This window comes from Hibiscus syriacus, unplaced genomic scaffold, assembly GCF_006381635.1.
Source record: "Hibiscus syriacus cultivar Baekdansim isolate YM2019G1 unplaced genomic scaffold, ASM638163v2 tig00117056_pilon, whole genome shotgun sequence".
NCBI classification, from domain to species: Eukaryota; Viridiplantae; Streptophyta; class Magnoliopsida; order Malvales; family Malvaceae; genus Hibiscus; species Hibiscus syriacus.
In genome coordinates, this window is record NW_024063539.1 from 6247833 (window position 1) to 6272931 (window position 25099).

Here is a 25099-nt window from a genome sequence, read left to right on the forward strand (position 1 = left end):
CTATAACACGACCCACACATGATGCCTCACCAGCCAATCTATATCTGTCTTGCCGCGTCTATCTGTGCTATGCAACTCGTTCATATTGCGAAGTGCTTCCGGAATCGGTTGAAAACAACCAAATTGTCGGAGCACGCGATCAGTGGAGTGCCACTCGACGGTCACATAATAGATCAAGGGGACCATCGCCATCCAAACATCTAATGGGCCCCTCAACTCAGGTGGGATCACCGCCCTCACATCATCAGTGGAATATGACACCCATTCAAACTAAAACAAATATATATAATTTTTATCAAAATAATAATCTAATTATATAACTATAATCTAAAATCGATTTTTAAACATTAAAATTCATACTTGTATGTCAGCCTTCTAATCGATTAACACCATAATTTTTTCTAAATCATCAGGTAGCTCATGATGATTTTTTCTATCAGTAGACCACCTATTCAAGAAAAATAATTTCTTATTTACTGTATAAAATTATTAATAAACAAAATTAGTTTTATAATTACCTCAAGAGTATCGGAAATACGAATGGGTTCTTGACAACGGGACATAAAAAGGGCAATCGATACCATGCCCAAGACTGCAGCAGTAAGAGACATCCGCCGATAGCATTACGCCTGTAGTCAATGGCTCGACACATCTCCCTATACAGGCAAACCAAAATTGTCGAGCCCCAACTGAGTGATCCGGCCAGATGAAAGTCGCCAAGATGTTGTAACCACATACAGTGAACTTGGTTGCGCGATTTGTCTGGCATCATCAACCCTCTTATCAGCTGCAGTATGCATGCCCGTGCATACTGTTTAACTTCATCGTCAGACGTGTCATCGCTCAATTCCCGTAAATTGGCATCTAACCAATTTAACGATATTCGTCAACCGTTAAAATTTTCCGGGACACGTCCTAGACTAACCCGACACAAAGTAGTCCAAGAACCGGAAGTTATCCCTGATATCACACCTCCATCCACCGGAAGCCCCAGGTGCATAGAAACATCCTCAAGCGTGTCGTGCACTCTCCGTACGGAAGATGAAATGTGTGGGTCTCGCCTCCACCACTCTACTAAGGCAGAAATAAGGTCTGGTTCTATCTTATATTGACCCTGATATTTACCTAAGTGACCGAATCCAGCCTCTACTAAATACGACATTACACGAGTAGGTATAACTAACTTAAGGTTCCTAATAAAATGATCTAATATACGGTCTCTCTCCTAAAATATAAATAATTACACAAATTAATTTTTAAACTAATAATCATGCATAAAATAAATAAATAAATTAAATTAAAACGTTAAAATGTTACTGTATCAGCAAAGTGTCGAGATATATGATTTCCATCCAACTAAAGTAGATTGCCTTTCCTTTTATATCTGCAAAAAAAATTAATTAAATAAAATATTAAACAATTAAAATAATTAAATAAATTACTAAAAATACTAAATATAATAAAATATACCTTAATAAGAGAATATAAGAGTATTTAAGAGAAGTTGAGAGGATTTGGTGTGATGAAAGTGATTGAGAATGGGGTATTTATAGGGAGGGATGGTGGGTGTGAACGAGCGGGGTAATTTGGTAATTAATGGTATAGTGCGGGTCAGGGGCCGCGCCTTTCTGACGCGTGTCAGAATCACAGGTAAGACGCGGCCCCTGCATCGCGCTATACCCTTAATTACCAACCTGCCCCTCGCCATACACACGTGTATCCATGTCAGCATAAGGCGCGTCGCAGGGGGCGCCTTACCCCATGTGGCACCAAATCAGCGTATAGCGCACTGCAGGGGGCGCGCCTTACTGCAAAGGGTGTTAGATCGGGAGATATAGTCCGACAGGTGTTAGATCGATAAATATACCGATCACCCGTGATTTTTTTTTGGGAAAAACACCTTCGATTTCGATTGGGTGCACAAGTTTCTAGGAAAATCCATTCAATTTTCTAGGAAAGTTTATTTTCACGTTTCTCTTTCTTCGTGATTTCATGTGAAAACGATAGAATTTCAGTTCATTCTCTTGAAAATTATCTTATAATATTGGCTTTTTAGGGCTTAAAGACCTGGCTATGACGTTGGAGTCTAAGATGTTAAAGGCTTCTTGTGACTTAATGCAAATAGGTGTCTTGTATTGTGTCATAGAAGCTCCTCGGGACACATAGTGATCCATTAGTGCATCGAAACTTCCTTCTTTTACCACCCTAATCTCCAATGCTGCAATTGCGTTTTGCTTCCTATTGCTTCTGTATATATACCCCAATGACTCTTCCATCCTATAGCAACAGTCTGCCATTATTTCAGGATCAACCTCTTCCCTTTCGTTACCTTCTTTTGCCTTCAGCTCCCAAAACAAGACGTAGTGACCCGGAATCGAAGTCGTATCGGCGTAGCTAGTGTACCCTCTCAAGATGAATCCGAGCGGTTCGACAAGACTCTTTGCTTCTGTCACTGCCTTTGAGAGGTCTCCCTCGCTTGTTTTATCTGTGTCAATGCTTAGAACTGTATTTTGTCTCTCAACGAATTGGAAATGAGGTGTCGTATTGTGAAACCCTGTCACCTTGAGAACATCTCCTACTTTGTATCGATATAACCCTGAATCGGAAAAGAAGATCAGTAGATCATTTTAAGAAACTTAGTGAGGGAAATTAATGTTTTACCTGCATAGGATGTGACCAGAAGGTTATAATGTTGATCAAGCTTCACATGTACAAGATCAACAGCTTCAGTACTTTCATGAGACATTGTTAGATTGTCTTTGTTGAGGGGAAGGAATTCAAAGTAAGCCATATTGGGAAGAAAAGTGTAAGAGGCACATGAAGGTTGTTCACTTAGAGGGTCCAAATTGATCCCACAAAAAGCTTCAGATGAAACATATACGCCTGAAACTATACGGAGCCCTCCACTGTAGAACTTGAGTGTTTCAACATATTGACTCATAACACCTGTAGCAATTGCAGAAATGCACTTTGCCTTAGGCCAAAGCTTTCTGATGATTCCGTCCCATGATTTACAACTACATATGTTCTGTATCGATTCGGCCAACTGAGGATCAGGCTTCATGGTGGATGATATCGCATTTCTGCAATCGGTATCGGTGATCCAGTCGCTAAGTTGGCCTGATCTTATGTTGGAGCATAACTCTATCCAGTAATCTTCTAAGAACTTGATTGCTCTTAGCAGTGCTGCTGCAAAGGCCGCGGAAATGATTTTAACCTCGTCTCTTGATTAAACCGGTGAGTAATTGACAATACATGCTTTGGCTGGGGTCTGAGCAAAAGATTGCTTCAATAGGGCTTGTATGATGCTGGGAGATGATGTTTCTAAAGCCATCTTCTTTGTACAAGCTTGTTGAGACAGAGTTTGCTTTGAGGCCACAAGGAGTTTCAGTATCCGGTTTGGTAAACATGAACTCCATTCTTTTACCTTCTCGGTCAAAGTTACCAAAGTACCTGTAAATGGATTGTGCTGTTAGGCCAATGCACATTTAACCTACGCTATAAGTCTAATATAACCTCATTTTCTTACGTTTTCAGCACAGATGTAAACTGGCCGAAATATATTGCCCTTAGATTAGGAATTTCAGCCGTGACAGGTATCAACTTTGGCTTCTCTCCAGAGGTGCCACTACTGCAAAACAAACGAGATTGAATGAGGATGATCAAGGATGCAGCAGTTGAAAAAACAAAACAGATCAGATCGAAAAGATTCACACCTTCGATAGAACTCGATGATGGGATCTGCCGAAAGGATATTCGATGTCTCGCCGTTGGCAATCCGATCAATGTAAGGCTTAATATCTTCGTAAGCAACAATGGGGACATTGTTTTTGAAGAGTGTTTTATCAGTGCTGCCATTGAGGTATCGACTCAGATATTCTGTTCCTGCATTTCTCTCTAGTATTTGTTCTATTACTTGCTCTTGTATTTCCTCGGCATTGGTGGTTATTTCCTCTATCATCTTCATCCCATCTTCAAATTCATAGCTATAATTTGCCATTAAACCAAACTCTAATTTATAGCCCCCGACTGATAACACCCACAGCTTACCTTTTAATTTAGCAAGCCTCTTCGATGTGTGTGTGTGTGTATATATATATATATTTTCAAATTTGAGAGCTTGTAAGATGATTTGGTTTTGTGGAATATATTATATACATCTATTTGTTTTTTTAAGTACAAATTAATCCGTTGTTTATATCTAAAATTAGAGAAAGATATTCGGATCTATGTAGAATTATACTTTTTAAAAGGTGGTGTTTAAATTAATTAATTTGTGGTTAAGTTTATTTCTTGATAATAATACTTCATGTCATCTCGTATGTAATATGATATTATCTTCTCATCAATAATTAACTTTAACGATAGATGATTTAGATTTTTAGTGTCTTTAATAATATCAAGCTATCCATTGTCAGATTTTAATGGTGGGATGATAACAAATAAGTGGTAGACAACAATAAATGATTATATAAGTTTATTTCGTTTGTTTTGAATGATTTTTCAAAATATTAATATTAGGAGAGTGTTTGAGGGTTTTTAGTCAAATTCGATCATTTTTAGTGTAAATTAAAATAAATCAGATAAATACTAATTGTTAGGTTAAATTTAGTACTTTGATTAAACGTAAATTCATCGTATTAAAACTGTTTAATTACTTTTTCATATAATATATGTGGGATTGGATGTCTTTAGATCAATACAGTTTGAATATTGAAAGTGTAATCGGAGTAATTTAATTAATTGATTAATAAATTATATACCAATTATTATTAAAAAAACTCCTTGAAATAATTTAAGAAGAAGAAATGGAATAAAATTGAGGAAATGTAAAGAATGCATCGAAGATCTTGGACCTCTCGTCAGCGATAAGAAAAACAAAGAGATATCATTTCCCCTTTGCCTTTGACGTCCACATCTTCCGTCTTCCCACCCTCATTTACATGCCCACGCTTCTCAGCTCTCTCTCTCTCACTTTCCTTCACTCTCCGCCACCAAATCTCTTAACTCTGCCACCGCCACTCTCCTCACTTCGTGTCCAATGGCTTCCGCTACCTCTTCCACCACTCTTTCCCTCCTCAAAACCACCACCTCCGCCTCTCGCCCTTCTGCTTCCGTTGTCCGCCTTCCCTCCACCCGTCGCCACCTCAAATCCTCCCCCCTCACCCATAGCCTCGGCTTCTCCTCCGCTGCTTCTGGGGATTCCCTGCTTTCCCTCCATGTCTCCTCCAAGGTTCGATCTTTCAAGGGAAAAGGGTCGAGAGGGGTTGTTTCCATGGCCAAGAAGAGTGTCGGGGACTTGAGTGCGGCTGATTTGAAAGGGAAGAAAGTGTTTGTGAGGGCTGATTTGAATGTCCCATTGGATGATAACCAGAACATTACAGATGACACTAGGATCCGTGCTGCTGTTCCCACCATTAAGCATTTGATTCAGAATGGAGCTAAAGTCATTCTCTCTAGCCACCTGGTAACGTGGTTTCTCTTTATTCTTATATTGTTGGTTTTACGTCATTTAATTCCTAATTGACTTAATTGAATCAATTACCAGAGCTCCATAACATAGTTTGATGGAAGTTAAAGTTTCTAGGTTGGATTTAACCTAATCAAACTTACATATGTTGACCAAGTTTGATAGCTAAATTGTGCTTTTAAGTAATTGTTAGATTTGTGGGTTCTTAACCATTTGGGTTTGAGCTGTACGAATTGAAATAACGGTTCGTTGTATTTTCAGGGTCGGCCAAAGGGTGTTACACCCAAATACAGCTTGGCTCCTCTTGTACCCAGGCTCTCTGAACTGCTTGGCATTCAGGTAATCATCGAAAGCCGAAAACTTTTCTAGCTATAAGGTGTGTAGTTCATGTATTACATGAAAATAACACTCATTAACTGAATAGGTTGTCAAGGCTGATGACTGCATTGGTCCCGAGGTAGAAAACTTAGTTGCTCAACTTCCTGAAGGCGGTGTTCTTCTTCTTGAAAATGTTAGATTTTACAAGGAGGAGGAAAAGAATGAACCTGAATTTGCCAAGAAGCTTGCCTCCTTAGCCGATCTCTATGTCAATGATGCATTTGGGACTGCACACAGAGCCCATGCATCAACAGAGGGTGTTACAAAATTTTTGAAGCCATCAGTTGCCGGTTTCCTTTTACAAAAGGTAGGATGTGGCATTCTAAGTTCCTGAAGAAACTTGCCTAGTTTTCAATTTCTGCATCCAAATAGACATGTTTTCAAGTAAATCCATCATTTGTTTAATTCTGACATTGCATTTAAACCACTATGAAGTTTTCATTTATTTATTATTGTTCTTGTTACATTTTAATGTTTTAGGTTCCCCTTATATTCATTTGCTCTTCCTATCTTGTTACAGGAGTTGGATTACCTTGTTGGTGCAGTTTCAAGCCCCAAAAGGCCATTCGCTGCCATTGTGGGTGGTTCAAAGGTCTCTTCCAAGATTGGAGTCATTGAATCACTCCTTGAGAAATGTGACATTCTCCTTCTTGGTGGTGGTATGATTTTCACATTTTACAAGGCACAAGGCCTATCAGTTGGTTCATCCCTGGTAGAGGAAGATAAGCTTGAACTTGCAACATCACTCCTTGCAAAGGCCAAGGCAAAAGGAGTCTCTCTTTTGTTACCCACTGATGTGGTTATTGCAGACAAATTCGCCCCTGATGCAAACAGCAAGGTTTGTTACTACTTTTTACCCTCTGCAAAGTTTCAGAGCAATCCATGCTAAAGAAAGCCTTATGACCTGGAGCTAACTGGAAATAAACTGCTCTTATATTACCATTATTAACTTGTCTTAGCAAGAGTGAAAACAATTTTTGCTTCTTGCAGACTGTGCCAGCATCTGCTATTCCTGATGGCTGGATGGGATTGGATATTGGACCTGATTCGGTTAAGACATTCAACGAAGCTTTGGATACTACCCAAACCATCATCTGGAATGGACCGATGGGAGTGTTTGAATTTGACAAGTTTGCAGTCGGGACTGAGGTATGCTTGAATTTCTTGACTATGGGGTTTACCTCTTGATGATATTGCTGCATACATACAATTAGAAGTATCCCTTCTCTACTAATTAGATATAGTTATAAGTTCATATCCACTCGCTTTCCAGGCCAAACCAGCAAAAGCAAGCGTTCCTCCAATTACCTTTATAAAATTTTAAAATTTGCTAACCCTTATAGAAATGGTAAGTTAAGATGTATTCTTTGCAGTTGCCTACCTTTAACTAATATGCTTTGAATCCCTCTGTCTCTACGGGAGTGGCAAGGTTTCAATACGACTGCTTTTATGTTTTTGTTTTGCATAACTGAATGGGAATTAAGATTGCTCTTTACTTGTAGGCTATTGCAAAGAAGCTAGCTGACCTTAGTGGCAAGGGAGTGACAACGATCATTGGAGGTGGAGACTCTGTTGCTGCAGTAGAAAAGGTTGGAGTTGCTAATGTTATGAGCCACATATCAACTGGTGGTGGTGCCAGTTTAGAATTGTTGGAAGGGAAGGAGCTTCCAGGTGTGATTGCCCTGGATGAGGCTACCCTGGTTGCCGTGTAAGATCAAGTCAAATTTTCCAAAACCTCACTGTTAGTGATTTATCCGGTTTTGTAATCGAGAAACAAAATGTTTTATGATGAAATGAGTTCTTGTTGTAAATGTACACCTTAAATCGCTAAGGGCCCATTTCTGTCTCCTCCTTTCTTTATTCTTCCTAAAAGGTTGCAAGAACAGTGTTGATTGAAATAAATTGCTTCATTTTTATCAACACCTTGCAATATTTTTATATTGTTCGTACCCTTCCTATATGGTTTTCTGTAAGTATCATAATATGCCTCCTTGTTCTTGCTAAAATCAGAACCTCATAAAAGCATGATTGCTTGGTTAGCTCTATGAAGCTAATGAAACTCATCTAACAAACTCACAATTTGAATTTGATATCATTGTAGTGCCAAACTGTGAGGTGAATATGTTGGCAACTTGAAGAAGACAGGGATGACGCCTTCTTTATGATTTGTAGTTTCAGCACTTATTATAAAAGCAAACCCCAATTTCTCAATCAAGTAGAGATTTCTGCTAAAATTGTTACCAGAACCAGAAATTTACTCTTAGGAAGCCTGAAAATATTGCTCCACCGTATGAATGTAAATGAACACTGGTTTAATAAGTCTCCTGCTTCGCATTGCTTTTTAATTCAACTGAAGACAGGGATGGGAAGACGAAAATCTGTGGTTAGTAACGAAACCCACAAAAGAAAAAAAAAAAGGAGAGGCTTTTAGTGCTTCTACGCATCAAACTTTCGTTTGAGGTCCTGCAGAGATGATGAGAAGTCCACCCCATGGAATCTGTGTTTGTGGCCATGTCCTCGTGATATCCTTATCCACCAGACAATCATTCATTTCAATTTGTGGCCACATATCAAGAGAACGTAGGCTATATGGTTTGCTCATATTTAAAGAAGTTTTCTTCAAATTTTCATTTTGACCAAAACAGGCTTTTTTTATAAAAAAAATGGGACAAAATAACCTTAGTCTTCGAATTTGACAAATTTTTTAGTTTAAATCCTTGAAATTTTTTATCTACGTTAATCCATGAACTTGATAACTTTTCTCATTTTTAAGCCTTTCGATAATAAAAAAAAGTTATCAAATTCAAGAATTTAAAAATTACTTTTATCCTTTTAAAATTTAATCATTTGTATATACATGCTTATTTTTATATTTTAATGCGTCTATTAGTGAACAAAGTGGAAATTGATGACTTCCTACCGTTCATATTATTTAGACAACCGTATAAAGAATGGTTGAGGGTGGTTATAATGGTGGTGATGGCTCAAACTTGGTGGGTTTTTTAAAAGTCATAGGAGGCTTGGAAAGGGCAAGGATAAGGAAGAGAAGGCCCTTGTTTCGTATAACGAACCACATTTTATGAGGAGAAGAAATGGGACAAATTACTCTTAGTCATCTAAGCGGATCTAAAAATATAAATTTTCATATGAAGTGAATACAAATAAAATTTCAGGATGGACGCCATCAATAAAATAAACAACTAACATAAATAAATTTAAGTTTCATAATGAACATGTACTCACCCTATAAGCAATACCTACATCCACGGCTAATCACATTCTGTGTTTAACGTGGTTGTGATTGGCGTGATACGAATGAACTACTAACATATTATAATATATATACATAATAAATTTCCCTTAGTCAAGAGAAGCTTATAAACTGGCCTTTTAAAAGGATGTGTGATTTGTATTGATAAAATATTTTAAAAAGGAAGGATAGAGTGACGATCTTGATATGGCGATGAAATTGTGACGATTTCATCTAAAACAAGGTGGAAAGTTAAATTCCGTTCTAATAAATTCCTGGTTCCGTTCTGATATCGAACAAATTAAATTTGGAGATCGGATAGTTTGCATAATTTAAACTTTGATGTTAATTGGAAATTAAACTTAGAAAGTTAATCGATACATATTATAAATAAATGAAGATAGTGATAAACAATCGGTCATAAACCGAAAGAAGAATAAATTTACAATTTGATCACTCAACTTTAAGTTGTAATTCAACTTTTTATCTTTATTTTTATTCTATTTTTTCACATTTTGGTATAAGATCAATTCCCTAGAGACTTGATATTCTTTTTGGATGAAAGTTTTTTTTTAATATTTTATACTCTGTAAATCTATAAAAAAAATGAAAAAAATTTGTTTTATTATTGTGTACATATTGATTCAAAAATTAAAAAAAAATATTTTTAGCTTTTGATTACACCAATGCATAAATCTAAAAAAGTAGAAGTAGCACGAATTACAGTAACTTCGGTGATAAAGAAATTGTTGTTACTTCATAGATGTCAGGAGAATGAGCGTTATTAAAAAAATTGAAGCAATTTGGTGAAGGTAGATGATGATACAATCATTCAAGCAAAGAATGTTATTATTTTATCTAAAGATTTATGAAATATAAAAGCATCAAAGAACATTTGTGTAAGAAAAATGACAAATCAATAAGGAATAGACTTGCACCATCCTATAAGAAAAAAGAAAACCCAATAAAGTGATTCACAATTGAAAATTGAGTGACCAAAATATAAAATTCTTATAGTTATAATTGAATGTACAAAATAAAAGTTTATCCCCAAAAGTGAATTTCCTTCACACACTTACTGTGACAGAATGACATTATTATTACCGATCAACAAATAAAATGATCATATTATAACTTGTTCAAAATATAGTAACTATTTATAAACTTACTCATAAAACAATGACATATGTTTAGTTTACCCTAAATTAGTTTACCTACCCACGCAAAAAATAATAGTAATATTCCCGAATTTTGCTCTTCTCGCGTCTTTGTCCTTCCGCTTGTATTAAAACCCTTCTAGAGCTCTCTCTGTTTACACAGTCTCGATCTATCCGCCTCTCCCATCTCCGTAAGCTCTCTCGCTTTGAATACTTGCATTTCACTTTCCATTCTTCCAGATCGGGTCTTAATCGATTCTTTATTTCTTCACTTTTTTTGTAGCGTTGTTTTTACGTTCGATTGTTGTTGAAGAACAGGTGTTAATACCATGGCTACAAAGAAGAGCGTTGGGGATTTGAAGGAAGCTGATTTAAAGGGAAAGAAAGTGTTCGTTAGAGTTGATCTGAACGTTCCTTTGGATGATAACTTCAACATAACTGATGACACCAGAATCCGTGCTGCTGTTCCCACCATCAAGTATTTGATTGGTCATGGCTCTAAAGTCATCCTTTCCAGTCATTTGGTACCATTTATTCCTTTTTTTCTTTTGATTTTATCTCTTCGATATTTTTAATAATTTTTTTATGGTTTAATTGTTTTACTATCTTTTTTTTTCTATTTGCATGTTTTGATTTGGCGTTTATTGAGCTCCGATTACTATTTTTGATGAGTATTTGCGATTTTTATTTTGTTTATTTAAAATTTTGTGCTGGGAATAAGCTAGATCTGTTTGAATCGGACGGAGGCATCACTTCTCTTTTTTTTTGTTTATATATTCTCTTGCTCAATCTGATTTTGTTTTTTTTATTTAATTCTGAAAACGCTGCAGCATTTATTGATTATTGATAGATCTAAATATCATGTTCTCTTGGCTTATATTTTTCATAGATTCGATTTTTTTTACTCATAATCCGGTTCACCTTTGTTTGATTTACTGTCTTTGAGTTTGGCTTGTTGAATGTTAAGGTAGAATGTTAAGATCTGAACAAAGATCTCGGGCAGAAATCTCTTACCCCTGTGTGTTGGATTATGCTGTTCAATTTTGAAAAATGATTATTAATGTGGTTCCTTTTAGTATTTTAATGCAATTAGCAGTTGGATGGATGCAAAGTGGATGGAATGTTTGTTTTCTACTCTGAGTCTCTGACCTTTTTGCATGTTGAAGATTTCATAATACGTTTCAATTTGCCTGTCCTTTTCAGGGACGCCCGAAAGGTGTCACTCCTAAGTACAGTTTGAAGCCTCTCGTGCCAAGGTTATCTGAACTTCTTGGAGTTGAGGTTTGTATTTAAAAAACAAACTCTTTAGCCACCTCAGAATTTCATTTGCTTGATTTGTTGCTCTATTAAACATTTGTATCCGTCTTGTGAAAGGTTAAAATGGCAAATGACTGTATTGGTGAAGAAGTTGAGAAATTGGTGGCTGGACTACCAGATGGAGGTGTATTGCTTCTTGAGAATGTGAGGTTCTACAAGGAGGAAGAGAAGAACGATCCCGAATTCGCAAAGAAGCTAGCTTCTCTTGCAGATCTCTACGTTAATGATGCATTTGGCACTGCTCACAGAGCTCATGCTTCTACAGAGGGAGTGGCTAAGTTCTTAAAGCATTCAGTTGCTGGTTTTCTTATGCAGAAGGTATTATGAATATCATAATTTTGAAAACGAAATGTTGTATGATCCAGCAGATTGGTTTAAGAATCGTATTTGTGACTATGTTTAATTTTTATTATTGGTTGCGTGTCAAGTAAATTTTAGCATGTTACTTTTGGGATCTGATGGAGAGACCATTTAACTCGTCCATAAAGTATCAAAATAGCATGGTTTTAAAGCATTTAGATAAGAACATGCAATGGTTGTGTTTTGAGTTCTCTGTTGACCATCTTTGACATGCTATGTTATACTCTCCTATTTTAGGAGCTCGATTATCTTGTTGGAGCTGTGGCAAATCCCAAGAAGCCATTTGCTGCAATAGTTGGTGGTTCTAAGGTATCAACCAAGATTGGAGTGATCGAATCCCTCTTGGCCAAGGTAGATATTCTTATACTGGGTGGAGGAATGATCTTTACCTTCTACAAGGCCCAAGGATACAAAGTTGGATCATCTCTTGTAGAGGAAGACAAACTTGATCTAGCAACATCTCTCATGGAGAAAGCCAAGTCAAAAGGGGTCTCCCTCTTGCTGCCCACTGATGTGGTTATTGCAGACAAGTTTGCCGCTGATGCTAACAGAAAGGTTTGTGCTGCTTATCATTTGAAGTATGTTTGTGCTAAGAGTCATTTGAGCGGACTGTATTGCAATTCACCTAATTTTACTGCCATTGGCCGCATGGAATCAGAGTGTACCTAGAACCAATTCGTTTAGAATATGCTGGCGATGCTCCCCATATTGGTTTTTTTTTTTTGTTTTTTGCAGGTGATTCCAGCTGCAGAGATCCCAGATGGTTGGATGGGCTTGGATATTGGACCTAACTCCATCGAAGCCTTTAATGAGTCTTTGGACACTACCCAGACCATTATTTGGAATGGACCAATGGGTGTGTTTGAGTTTGATAAGTTCGCTGCAGGCACTGAGGTAAAGTGATTTACTTTCATGAATTAGGTGGTCGTGGTGTGGATTTAGGTCTTTTCATTTGGTTATCCTCACAAACGGTTTTTTTTAATACCATTTATAATTCAGGCGATTGCCAAGAAGCTTGCCGAGCTCAGTGGCAAGGGAGTGACAACAATCATAGGAGGAGGCGATTCTGTTGCAGCTGTAGAGAAGGTTGGGCTTGCTGATAAGATGAGCCACATCTCGACTGGTGGTGGTGCCAGCTTAGAGCTTCTCGAGGGCAAACAACTTCCTGGGGTCCTTGCTCTTAATGATGCTTGAACTTTAATTTTGCACATCGTTGTTTTTCTTTCTTTTTTGTGTGTGCAATTGTACGCTGCTCTAATGTGGCTGGTATCTTAGCCAAGAGTGAATTTCAGTAGAGCTGATTTTGTAGAGGCTGATAAGGTGAACTTAGTATAAATAAAAGGTTTCTCCTCTCCATCCATGAGAGGATACATTTGGATTTGCTTTTCTGAGGTTGGGGATGTTGAATTAGTTTAATTGCTCTCTCCGTACATTAAACTGAGATACCTAGGTGTTGAAATGCATTTCTGAATTAAAAAATGGATGGCGAAATGTTATTTTGCACATTTTCCCTTAAAATTAAAGCACATTCAATATCTAAATTATTCTAAAATTAGTTTTTCACTATTCAAAATCTTTTTTAGCCATATATTTTATTTTATATATATAACTGTTCCAATCTAAAGTTTTCTAGAGGGAACAGTACTCCTTAACCTTTAGGCACATAAATATCATTAAAATCAATATCAAATATGATAATATACTGATAATGCTCTTGAAAGTCTTTTATACTAGTATTACATTCCTCATCGAAGGCCTTGCCTCTGGCAAGTATTGGACGTACTAGGGCTGTAAATGAGACGAGACAGATTGCGAGTTATTCGAGATCGACTCGATCTTGGCTCGATAAATACTCGGATCGAATGGACTCGACTCGAGCTCGACTTGAAAAGCTCGTGAGCAGCTTGAAAAAAATGTTATATTATAATTTTAGATTTTTTAAAATTATATTATTAAAAATATATTAAAAATACATTATTGATGAATAAAATTCCAAATGATCGAATACTCTTTGAATCATACTCAACGGTATAACCTTTGGAAATCAAGCCTGTAGTGTCGAGTTAATAATTAAGATATTAAGTAGAATAACATTGATATTTGATCACAACACCATACAATTATGGTGAATGGAATTTAGAATGGATAAATTTGTACTAAAAACCTTGAGTCTGCCGAAACTGAAATTTCCCTGATATCACTGGCTAAATATTTTACAGGAGGGGTGACAACTATGCAACCATTTCTTAAGAAATTTTTCCCATCAGTATTACGAAAAGCAACAGAGGCTAATAACAACATCTATTACGTGAATGATACCCAAGTTTTCCCTTGTCAAAAATTTCCCATACTTGTTTCGGAAGCCAATCTTGCCTCTCAGCTAAAATGTTCCTCCTTCCAACCATCTCAAACAGCATCGCCCCAAAACTATACACATCCAAATCTCTGGGGGAGCGTAACATGGAGTCCCTCCAGCTCTCGACATGGTTATATTTGTGGTGTATATTTGCAACTTTGGGCAAAAGTTGGAATCAAGCAAAACATTTTCTGGTTTAATATCATAATGGATTATTTTCTTGAGGCTGAAATGATGCAAATACTCGAGCCCTCTTGCAGCCCCAACTGGTAACTTGTCCCACCCAATTTCATGTTTCTTCTCGAACAACAGTTTGTCAAGCGATCCGTATTCCATGTATTCATATACTAAAGCTTTTGTTTCTGCTTCGACGCAGAAGCCATAGAGCCTTACTAGGTTCCGATGATATGTTCTTCCTATGGTGTTGACTTTCGCCATGAACTGGTCCTCAATCCTCTTATCTATGCTGTGGCTGTTGAGTAGTTTAACAGCTATCGGCCTTCCATCTGGAAAATGTCCTTTGAAAACTGAGCCATACCCTCCATGACCTAGTTTGGTAGAGTAATTTGATGTGAAAATTTGAAGCAACTGGTTTTTTCACCTAGAGCGAGCTCTATGAGTCTTCCTATCGTTTGTTTCTCTAATACTGCTTCCACATCCACATCCACCGCTGCTGGTGGCGCTGGTTGTATCTGGTAATAAGCAGAGAGCTCCGTTAACATCTTTGCCTACTCCCTTGCTCTCTCTGTTCGTTTACTTTTTGCTATCTCTAATGCATTAACCTGATCATTTTCAGTCTTCTTTAACTTTCATATGATACAAACAATTATTAGAAACCCTGCTATCCCTGAAATTTTGTCAAGAAGAATACGTCATGGATTGTAACATTCATTCATAAGCATCGACACAATGCTTATAAGGTTGTGATGTTAAGATCAAAATTCCTCACCTCCAAAGGTTCCAAATAGTATTCCAACACCCTTGTTGAACTGATCTTCAGGATTATCAAAAGATGGCATTCTGATTCTGGTTTTATACATTTATTGTTCAAGATCAGGTTGACACATGTTTGTAGCCGAAGGATTAATTACTCGATTTATAATAAGTCTTTGAGTCAAATTATCGCCGCATTTTTCCTTTTTTATAATTGAATTGTAATTTCCTACAGAAAAAAAAAAACAATATACTTGAATAGATTTAGACGGTACGTTGTCATGTTTAGATTGACAATCAAATAGAATAATTTCAACAAATGAGACAAGTAAAGTAGAAAAATTCAAGAATTTTGATATACTGATTACTGTATTTTGTATGATTTTGAAAGAATTTTAAGGTCTAATCTTAAAATCTATACTTTTATAATTTATCTTCAATCATGATTTTGTTGAATTTAAAAGTCATTTTTTATCTCTCTTCCGAAGACTTTTAAGCGGAATATGATAGCAACAATTATTATAACACCTAATATCCTGAAATTCTTTTGAGAATAATTATGAAGTGGATTCAACGGTTGAAGGAAGTGTTGTTTTCCTTTAAGATTCGAGTGCTTTGTTAATAATTAAGAAAGATTATAAACAAATATTACCTTATAATTACCTCAAACTATTAAAATATAAATAGAATGCTTATTAAATTAAATAAAAAAAATGAACATTAAAGTTATTGATGTTAGGACAAAATTTTTCCTCACCTCCAATCGTTCAAGTACAATTCCTAACAAAAAGTGAATGAAGTAAATTGGGAATCGAACACAAAGTGCCTTCCATAATTGCTATTATTAGATTTTTTTTTAATATAATTATTACAAGATTTTATATGGTCATTCATTAAGCATAGGAAAGAACCCTAGCTCAGCGGAATTCCCTTTGTCAACTGAACACAGAGAAGGAAACACTCCCAAATTTTTCTTTTAGTAAAACAGAATTCCTCTTGTCGGCACAAAACAAAAGACGATCGCGATGGGACTCGAACCCACAATCTCCCGCTCCGGAGGCGAGCGCCTTATCCATTAGGCCACGCGATCAACTGATGACTGATTTCACGTAAAGTATTAATTATCCGTAATATTAATTTATGCATTTATAAATCCTTCTGATCTGATTAGTTGGCACTTTATATCAAAAAAGAATTAATTAAATCTGCGAAATGGAGAATTGCATTTGTTGAAATAGATATCATCAAAGGCTTTAGTATTCAGTAATCATTTTTTAATATAAATTTAGGATAAATATAAGGTAGTATATATGTTATAAAACTCTCAATTATTTGACAATGAACGTTCATACTTCTACATACGTAATGTCCGAACCTAGAAAGGATGACAACAATTCTTTAATCACGAAGGTCGTTTGATTCATGTTAATAATTATTTATCATAATTGTTAAAAAAATTAGAGGATAATAATATCTAACGCATATTATCAGTTATAACCAACTATAAAAATAGAAAGGCGACATTACTTTGAATCAAAATAATAAATTTTAAACTTTAACATGAAAAAAATTAAAAATCATAATTAAACTAAATTTCATGTAATTATAATATGCAGAGAGGGCTTCATGAGTTTGAAAGAACCATTTTAAGAAAGCCCAAACATAGTTGAATGATAAGTCCATTGGCATTTGGCAAAGGAATAAAGAGCCTACGCCTTGTATTGTATTATTCACTTTGGTCTTTAAAATATCCTTTTTATCTCGTATATTTTCAATAGGATAAAAAATAACTCCAAGCCCCTATATTTTAAAGAACTTAAATGCATACGGACTAAATTTTAAATCTACAAAAAGCAGAGGACTTGAAGCATATTTTAACTATTTATATTATTTACTTACTTTCCCCAAATAGTGGATGGTGGATGTGCTTGCTCATTGTATGTAATACAGGGTTTTCTTTTAGCAGAGTTTGTAATACAGGGTTTGACTTTGCAGGATCCAATTCTAAACAGTTACCAAATCTTCTTTATATATATATATATATATATATATATCATATTTAAAACTGAAATAGAAAATAACACAGCCTGAGCCAGTTGGAAACCTAGATTTTCAACAATTAACTCTCCATTCACTTCCAATATTGAAGGTAATATTTTTTTTCTTCGTCTTATTATTTGCTGCCATATTTTTTTTTGTAATTTAACTTCTTCTGCTGAAACATGGCGCCAGGTTTTAAAGTTATGAACATTGTTTTCTCATCTTGTTCAGATTTGGGTTCTTTACTTTGAAAATTCTTTTGGGTTCGTGTTAATTTCTTTCTCTTATGCAGGATAAGGGGAAAAGTCGTTGCTTTATTTCATCTGGGTATTTAGTGATTGTCTTTAAAGGGATTTTTAGTGATATTTGAAAAAGATGAGTGGTGCTCCAAAGAGATCTCATGAAGAAGGTGGTGGTCAGCCTTCTTCTGCTTCTAAATACCCTCATGAGGAAACTGCTGCTTATCCTAAAATGCCTTCGTCTTCTGTTCCCCCCGAGTCCCATCATCCTAGCCCTTATGACATGGGGCAAGATGCTAGAATGCCTAGAATTCCTAGAACCGAGCTTCGCGATTCCGGTAGAAGGTCACCTCTACAGCATGCCATGTATAGAATGCCTTCGTCTGTTGCTTTGAATGATTCACACATGGATTCTCACCAGGGTTGTTACGATAGTAGGATGGAGGTGCGGGATGCCAAGGAAAACCGAGAGGTTAGGGTCGAGAGTCGAGAACAAAGGGTGGAACCGAGGGAGTTTTTTGCTGATTCTGTAAAGAGGGAGTATCCATCTGGGAAAGGTGAAAGGGATGTTAGGTTTGAGAGTAGGGGGGACGGGAGTAAAGAATTGAAACATGATAGAGAAAATTATAGTGGTCTGAAGGGTGATTTGAAGGTGGAAAAGGATCTTTATGGTGGGGCAAGCATTAATGCAAATTGGAAGGATTCAAGGGATTACACTAGAGGAAGAAAATATTCAGAACCACCAGGTGGAAACATAGATCAATGGCACATCCAACGTGCTAATTCACAAGGAAATATTGAAATTGTAAAGGAAGGTTCTGCTACTGAAGAAAGAGAAAATGCAGAAGGTCATGAGGCTGTTGGTGAGAACAAGTTTGATTCAAAAGGTGACGATAGATTTAAGGACAAGGATAGAAAAAGAAAAGATGGAAAACACCGGGATTGGGGAGATAGAGATAAAGAAAGAAGTGATCGTAGGAACATCATGCATTTAGGTAATAGCAGCGGTGAGGTCAAAGAATCTGCAAGGGAGGATAGAGAAGCAGAGAGATGGGAAAGAGAAAGGAAGGATTTGAAGGAAAAAGAAAGGTCAAAAGAGAGAGAAAAGGACCACATTAAGAGAGAACCACTGAATGGAGCAGCAGATAAAGAAGGATCAAGCAATGACAAGGATTTGGGAGATGGATCTGTCAGAACACAAGAGCAAGAAAATCAGGTATCTGAGCAGAAAAAACAAAAAGAATTGGAGAGCTGGAAAATTGTTGATAGAGAATCTAGAGATAGGAGAAGAGAAAGGGATGGTGAAACAGAAGGAGACAGACCTGAGAAGCGCAGCAGGTGCTCTGACAAAGAGTCCGATGATGGGTGTGCAGATGGTGAAGGGGCTACTGAAAGGGAAAAAGAAGGTTTTGGTTCTGGAGTCCAGCAGCGTAAAAGGATGCTTCGTCCAAGAGGAAGCCCTCAGGTGGCAAACCGCGATCCTTGTTTAAGGTCTCGACCTCAAGACAATGAAGGGTGTGTCTTCCTATTTTTCTTAGTGTCTATTTTAATTTCTTGCATATTTACCTTAACGTTGCATTGTTCCATGTATTATATGGAATCATACTCTTTAAAATCTCCATGCATTCTAGTCTTTAAACTCCTAGTGAAGTTACTTGATTGTTCATTTTTACTTGTTATCTAATTCCAGCGGCTTTCTTATATATATAATTTAAGTGAACTGATAGGAAAGATATTAGCTTTAAGAAAAATATTTCACAAAGAATTACAATTTTCTTCTTACTGGGCAATTCCGGTTTAAGAATTTTTTAGCGATATGGTTCAAGAGGTCGCTTGTACCGTTTTTAAGATATTGAACCTCTGGTACACTTCTGAAATGGTACTTTGATGATAGTTGCTCTTATCTATGTGCTCTTGAGGACCAGGTCACTGAGTTCTTTGAATAACTTATTTCTCATCGCTAATGTAACAAATTAATTTAGATTTGAGATGGGACATTCTAGAGTTTAAATGGAAGGTAAAGTTATGCTTTCTGAAGTTATTTATGGATTAAAGGATTTATATGGTAAGAATTTACTGAAGCTTGAAGTGGTTGGATTCTATACTTAATGGATGGAAAGATGGCTGCGGGATGGGAAACGAAATATACAGCAGTCTAGCCCTAGTAATTTTCTTCATGAAATAAATCTCCTCTCTTTCTTCTTTGCATCTCTCTAATCTGTTGTATTGATATTCATTCACTCTCTCTTGCTATAGTCCTTGTTCCAACCGTCCAATTGGCATTGGATTTACCATTGCTTGCAAATTAATTGGGTTTTTCTATTTGCACCGGTTATTTTCAATGATGTTTCGGAAGTCTTTACAAGTATTTGTGATACTGCTGATCTCATTGTTAAAAGTAACGTTGCTGATATTAATTTTTAGGCATCTTTTTTTTTTCAGTTTCTGTGCCATGTAATTAATGCTTAACTATATATAGGGATTTCTATTCTGAGAGCATTTCCAATCCTTCGGTCTTTACACAAAATAAAATTCATATAAATTAACTGTTATACAAGTTCTTTTTAAACGATTTTAAAAATTTTGTTGGTTGAAGCTTTGTTCGCTACATCTTCATTATCACAAACTATGACTCTGGTATGTTGTTATTTTTTCTTTCTAACGATAGTTTTTATCTTTTTTTTTCTCTGCAGATCTCAAGGTAAGATGTGATCTAGTGCCTTCTGGATTTCAAAGTTTTAGATGCAATTTTATATTCATATTTGATTGGATGGGACACTATGATCTGGTGAAGTGAAGACTGATCTGAAAGAAATAATCTGGTTGCAGAGCTTCTCTTGGCCTGTGCTTAATATTTGGACATTTACGTTTTGTATGTTTGAAGTGTCATTTATAGTGGTAGTTTAGGCTTGTTCTTGCACATTGATTTGGTAGATGAAGACTGGAACTATGTTTTATTGTAGATTTTCTCTATGTTTGATTTGAAGACTGCATTAGTTAGGATGTATATCAGGCTATTCTACATTAATTCAGTCAATCCTCAACTTATAGGGACAAAGCTAGGAAATAATTAAATTGGTGACATCAATATAGATGATTATTTCTAGTCATCAAGTTTTAAATACTAAACTTTATTGTTATTTTTAGGAGTCAAGGATGCTTAGAAAGAAATTAGAGACGATGAAATCTCCAATGTATTAGAGCCTCATGAGTGATGAGAACAGTATTACACTGGTTATAAGTATTGTCTTGTTTATACCATGGGTATCTAAGTAGGTCTTGTTAGTGATGAATAGTTTCTGTTGATTGTTTATTCTTCCTTTTCACACCTATTATGTGTGACTTGATCAATGCATCTTTGGAGTGGGTTGTTTGTGATTATTGACTGAACTGAAAGGTTTTAGACATTTCACTGGGTTTATATTCTTTATTTGTAATCTACTTATGTTTTTGTGATTCAGGTAAACCTGAAGTGTCTTCTGTCGTTTATAAAGTTGGTGAATGCATGCAAGAGATACTTAAGTTGTGGAAAGAATATAAAGCCTCTCAAGCTGATAAAAATGGTGAAAGCCCTCTAAATGGACCTACCCTTGAAATTCGAATACCTTCTGAGCATGTTACTGCTACAAATCGTCAGGTAGGACGCTAAAGATGTCTTCTATTTCTTTTGAGGCTTTTGTTCTCTTTCTTGTGCAATTTGCAAAATATGAAAGGTTGTCTTAATCGTGATTTTTTGCATTGTTTTGATTGCATTCTTGTACATTTTATTTGCTTTATTAAAAAAAACTATATTGGAGGCCTCTTTATAATTAGGGGATCTTGACGATTTTATGTCTTGAAATTGGATAAAGTTGACCAAGTCATTATCCTTCTCTCTTTCTCTCCCTCTTTCTAAGTTCTATAAGTGCATTATGTGCAGGTCAGAGGTGGCCAGCTTTGGGGGACTGATATATACACAGATGACTCTGATCTTGTTGCTGGTATGTTGTAATGGAAACATGAATTCTGTAGGGTTAGCCCTTCCTTGGCCTTGTAAATCATAGAACTGTTAACTGTATCACACAATTTTGCGTTGATGTATTGTTGGGATGTTTTGTTATAGTTCTTATGCATACTGGTTACTGCCGTCCAACTGCTTCTCCACCTCCACCAGCTATCCAAGAGCTACGTGCTACTATACGTGTGCTACCCCCACAAGATTGTAAGTTTAATTTCGGCTGTATCTTATTTGTCTACTAATTCCAGTAACATATGCTTATATCTAAATTCAATTAAGCAGTATATGAGCTCTACTTTGTGCATCTACTTAGGTAGGGCTTTAATGTGTAAACATTTTAAGATAAGTAAGCATTTAAAACTGATAAAAAATAATAATAAAGTTTATTATGGAATATTTGGTTTTTCTAGTTGCTCAACCCAGAATGATGAGGTATACCAAAGTCGACTTGAGCTGAATTGGTGTCATGGTTTGATTTTTTTTTTTGGTTACATCAGTGTCTTTGTTTGCTTAGCTCTACTGGCAAAGGCACGATCTTGATATTATCACTATTACTCTATTTATTTCTATCATCCACCGGAAATCTGTTTCTATGCATCACTCTGACATTATAGCATCAATAATTTGTTAGGCTACAATTCTAAACTAAGGAACAATGTTCGTTCCCGTGCTTGGGGAGCTGGAATCAGTTGTAGTTACTGTGTTGAGCGATGCTGCATTGTTAAGGTTACAAACTTTTGATCTTTTTACCCCTTTATTCCACAAGTTTTAATAAGTTCGTGAAAAGCTTATATCTAAATTCAATAAATGATTATAATGTCTTTCCTTTTCTTACATACTGTGTCTTCTTGCCATTTTTTTAATTCAGAAAGGAGGCGGAACCATTGATTTGGAGCCATGCCTCACGCATTCATCAACAGTGGAGCCCACCCTTGCTCCAGTTGCTGTAGAACGGACAATTACTACTAGGGCAGCAGCTTCAGTATTTCCTGCCTCCTTTTTCATCTAATTTCTTGAAGTGAAACTTTTAGTTTTGTCTTGTTTTTTCTAAAGGAGTTGTTGTAGCTTGTATTGCTTTGTGTGACATGTCAATGCTTTTGCTTTGCTAGACCTTTTGTATCTCATATCTTTTGGCATCAGTAACTTGCAACCATGGTCACAATTGGGAAATAAGTTTACAACTACTTGGAAACATGACCATTTAGTATATCATACAATTTGAACTACATGCATGTGTATTGTGTATGTGTGCATGCGTGCATGCCTTTTCTAGTCGGGAGTAAATTATTGTGTGAAATGCATGGTGTTGTGAAAATCAGCATGCTACAAGCATGAGGCAATGACAGAAGCATTTGCTGCATAAGTTGGATATGCTGCCTTTTCTTCTTAAGTTTCTGGTATCGGTTTACATTATATCTGCTTATTTTTCTGGCAGCTCATTAAGAGTAATCATTAATCAAATAGTCGAGGAATGCGGAACTTCATACTTCATGTTATTGAAATCTTTTCTGTTATTACCATTATTACGATTAATGTGTTGTATTTCTGTTTATATAATAGAACTAAGCTAATGTGATTCTTTTCAATTCTCAGAATGCTTTACGACAGCAAAGATATGTGCGAGAAGTTACAATACAGTACAATCTCTGCAATGAGCCTTGGTACCTTCAATATCTATTTTTGATTTCTTGTCTTGATATTTTTGATTCGGCATCTTATTTTTGGTATATATCTTTGGTGCAGAATCTGAAGTTTTATTGTGTTTTGAGTATGAAATTATCATGATTGTCTTTTGTTTAATTTCTTATCATGCCGAACCCGAATTTTCATTCTGTTACAATGGTTGCCATTTCCACAGGATTAAGTATAGTATAAGTATAGTTGCGGACAAAGGTCTGAAGAAACCCCTTTATACGTCCGCCCGTTTGAAGAAAGGTGAAGTTCTGTACTTGGAGACACATTCCAGCAGGTATTGTTATTTATATATTGCTCTCATTGTTTCTTTAACAAGCTCCATGGCTGTATTACTTATTTTGGCCTTCCTTCCTCTTTCCTTTTTAGTTTATTAATTACATTTTCTAATTACTATTAGCTTAATTTCTTGATCCAATATGATTTAACTTGTATATAACATTAACAAGAAACATGACAATAATCTGACAGTTGAATTGATGTGCAAACTATTGGCATTTTCGTTTCTTTTTTTATTCGTAAATAATTTAAATTACTTTATGAAGGTATGAGCTATGTTTTACCGGTGAGAAAATGGTGAAAGCCGGAACGGGTTCTCAAGCACATGAAACAGATGCAGAGAAGGCTCAAACTCAGCACTTGCATTCCTCAAATGGTGAAAAGAACGAATCCGATAACATCCTCGTAGATGTTTTCAGATGGTCTCGCTGTAAGAAGCCCCTTCCCCAGAAAGCGATGCGTTCGATCGGAATTCCCCTGCCACTCGAGCATGTGGAGGTATTACATTTCATAATTTACTATCTTGATTTTGCATACTGCTTTTACTTGTTGAGGTGTTACTATATAAAGCCAATAGGAATGAAATGCTGATGATGACGAAACAGGTATTGGTGGAGAATATTGAGTGGGAAGATGTGCAGTGGTCGCAAACAGGTGTTTGGGTAGCTGGAAAAGAGTACCCACTTGCCCGTGTTCATTTTCTATCTTCAAATTAGATGTCAAATTGGGTATGTTCCCATGCACAATTTGTCATGTTTATTACTGTATGAATGATGAAACCCAGTGATTTGAAATAATATGTTTGACCTTCAAAATGTAAGAAAAAATATTTGGATTTTCGATTACCAGTCTTTAATTTTTTTAAGAATAAGTATCAAATCAATACAATATATAAAGTTTGAGGATTAAATTTTATTGATACAATATAAAAAGATTTAAAGATTAAAATTGTTATTATATCAAATTTTAAAAACTAACCTATCATCTTCCTTGCTCTAATATTTTATAAGCTTAAAGGTTACTTTTGTTCATGTAGTAGATCTAATGTCATTATTGTATCAATTTAGCTTTCAAAGTTGTTTAATTATATCATTATATACTTTATCCCTAACTTTAAATCTTAAATTTAAAATCCTCAATTTAGGGTTTTAAGTTAGAGGTAGGGTATAGAATGACACAATTAAATAATTTCAATGACCAAATTGATGCAAAACATGATAGAGACTAAAAATGATAAATTGAGTCTACAATAGGGATAAAAGTTACTCTTTTACCTAGTATATGTATATATATATAAGGTTATTGATGAGTTTCACTAAACAAAGTATAAATATAATAAAATTATAGCTCCAGAGACTTGAATTTAACAAGAAATGAAATATTTTATACATATTTTTCTTGCATAATCATGGTTTAGTAATGTTGAAATCACAATCTTTACAACAATTTTAAAAATTATTTCTTATTGAAGCTTTTCCATATATTTTTTTCTGCACATAATGTACTTAAAAATCGAGATGGATTGATGAAGACAGTAGGCAACAAAAAAGTGTATTTTGGTGAAAGCTCCTTCAAGATGATGATGATGGAAAGTTAAGTTAGATGTAGCTTTAAGAGTCATTCTGGACAAG

At 35.7% G+C, this 25099-nt stretch overlaps 4 protein-coding genes, 1 non-coding gene and 1 pseudogene across 5 annotated transcripts; 3 read left to right on the forward strand and 3 right to left on the reverse strand.

Annotated features, from left to right (window-relative positions):
- Positions 1–2036: 2036 nt before the first annotated feature.
- Positions 2037–4066, reverse strand: LOC120198460 (annotated as a pseudogene).
- An 863-nt stretch (positions 4067–4929) lies between these two features.
- Positions 4930–7701, forward strand: LOC120198415 (phosphoglycerate kinase, chloroplastic-like). Its single transcript, XM_039199762.1, has 6 exons — positions 4930–5467; positions 5732–5809; positions 5895–6155; positions 6369–6686; positions 6839–6997; positions 7351–7701. The coding sequence occupies exons 1-6, from the start codon at positions 5042–5044 to the stop codon at positions 7558–7560; spliced, it is 1452 nt and encodes a 483-aa protein (XP_039055693.1). The 5' UTR covers positions 4930–5041; the 3' UTR covers positions 7561–7701.
- A 2696-nt stretch (positions 7702–10397) lies between these two features.
- LOC120198618 (phosphoglycerate kinase, cytosolic-like) lies at positions 10398–13314 on the forward strand. Its single transcript, XM_039199926.1, has 7 exons — positions 10398–10439; positions 10531–10779; positions 11459–11536; positions 11630–11890; positions 12170–12487; positions 12668–12826; positions 12932–13314. The coding sequence occupies exons 2-7, from the start codon at positions 10585–10587 to the stop codon at positions 13124–13126; spliced, it is 1206 nt and encodes a 401-aa protein (XP_039055857.1). The 5' UTR covers positions 10398–10439; positions 10531–10584; the 3' UTR covers positions 13127–13314.
- A 998-nt stretch (positions 13315–14312) lies between these two features.
- LOC120198462 (LEAF RUST 10 DISEASE-RESISTANCE LOCUS RECEPTOR-LIKE PROTEIN KINASE-like 2.1) lies at positions 14313–15010 on the reverse strand. The gene is made up of 2 exons (XM_039199803.1): positions 14890–15010; positions 14313–14836 (listed from the first exon to the last, which is right to left on the reverse strand). The coding sequence occupies exons 1-2, from the start codon at positions 15008–15010 to the stop codon at positions 14313–14315; spliced, it is 645 nt and encodes a 214-aa protein (XP_039055734.1).
- Positions 15011–16238: 1228 nt separating this feature from the next.
- On the reverse strand, positions 16239–16311 carry TRNAR-CCG. Its single transcript has one exon. It is a non-coding gene; the product is annotated as a tRNA-Arg (tRNA).
- A 960-nt stretch (positions 16312–17271) lies between these two features.
- On the forward strand, positions 17272–24283 carry LOC120198138. The gene is made up of 12 exons (XM_039199514.1): positions 17272–17370; positions 17554–19015; positions 20194–20201; positions 20962–21137; positions 21420–21480; positions 21603–21701; positions 22129–22223; positions 22366–22479; positions 23091–23158; positions 23356–23466; positions 23735–23966; positions 24074–24283. The coding sequence occupies exons 2-12, from the start codon at positions 17637–17639 to the stop codon at positions 24182–24184; spliced, it is 2454 nt and encodes an 817-aa protein (XP_039055445.1). The 5' UTR covers positions 17272–17370; positions 17554–17636; the 3' UTR covers positions 24185–24283.
- The last annotated feature ends 816 nt before the right edge of the window (positions 24284–25099 follow it).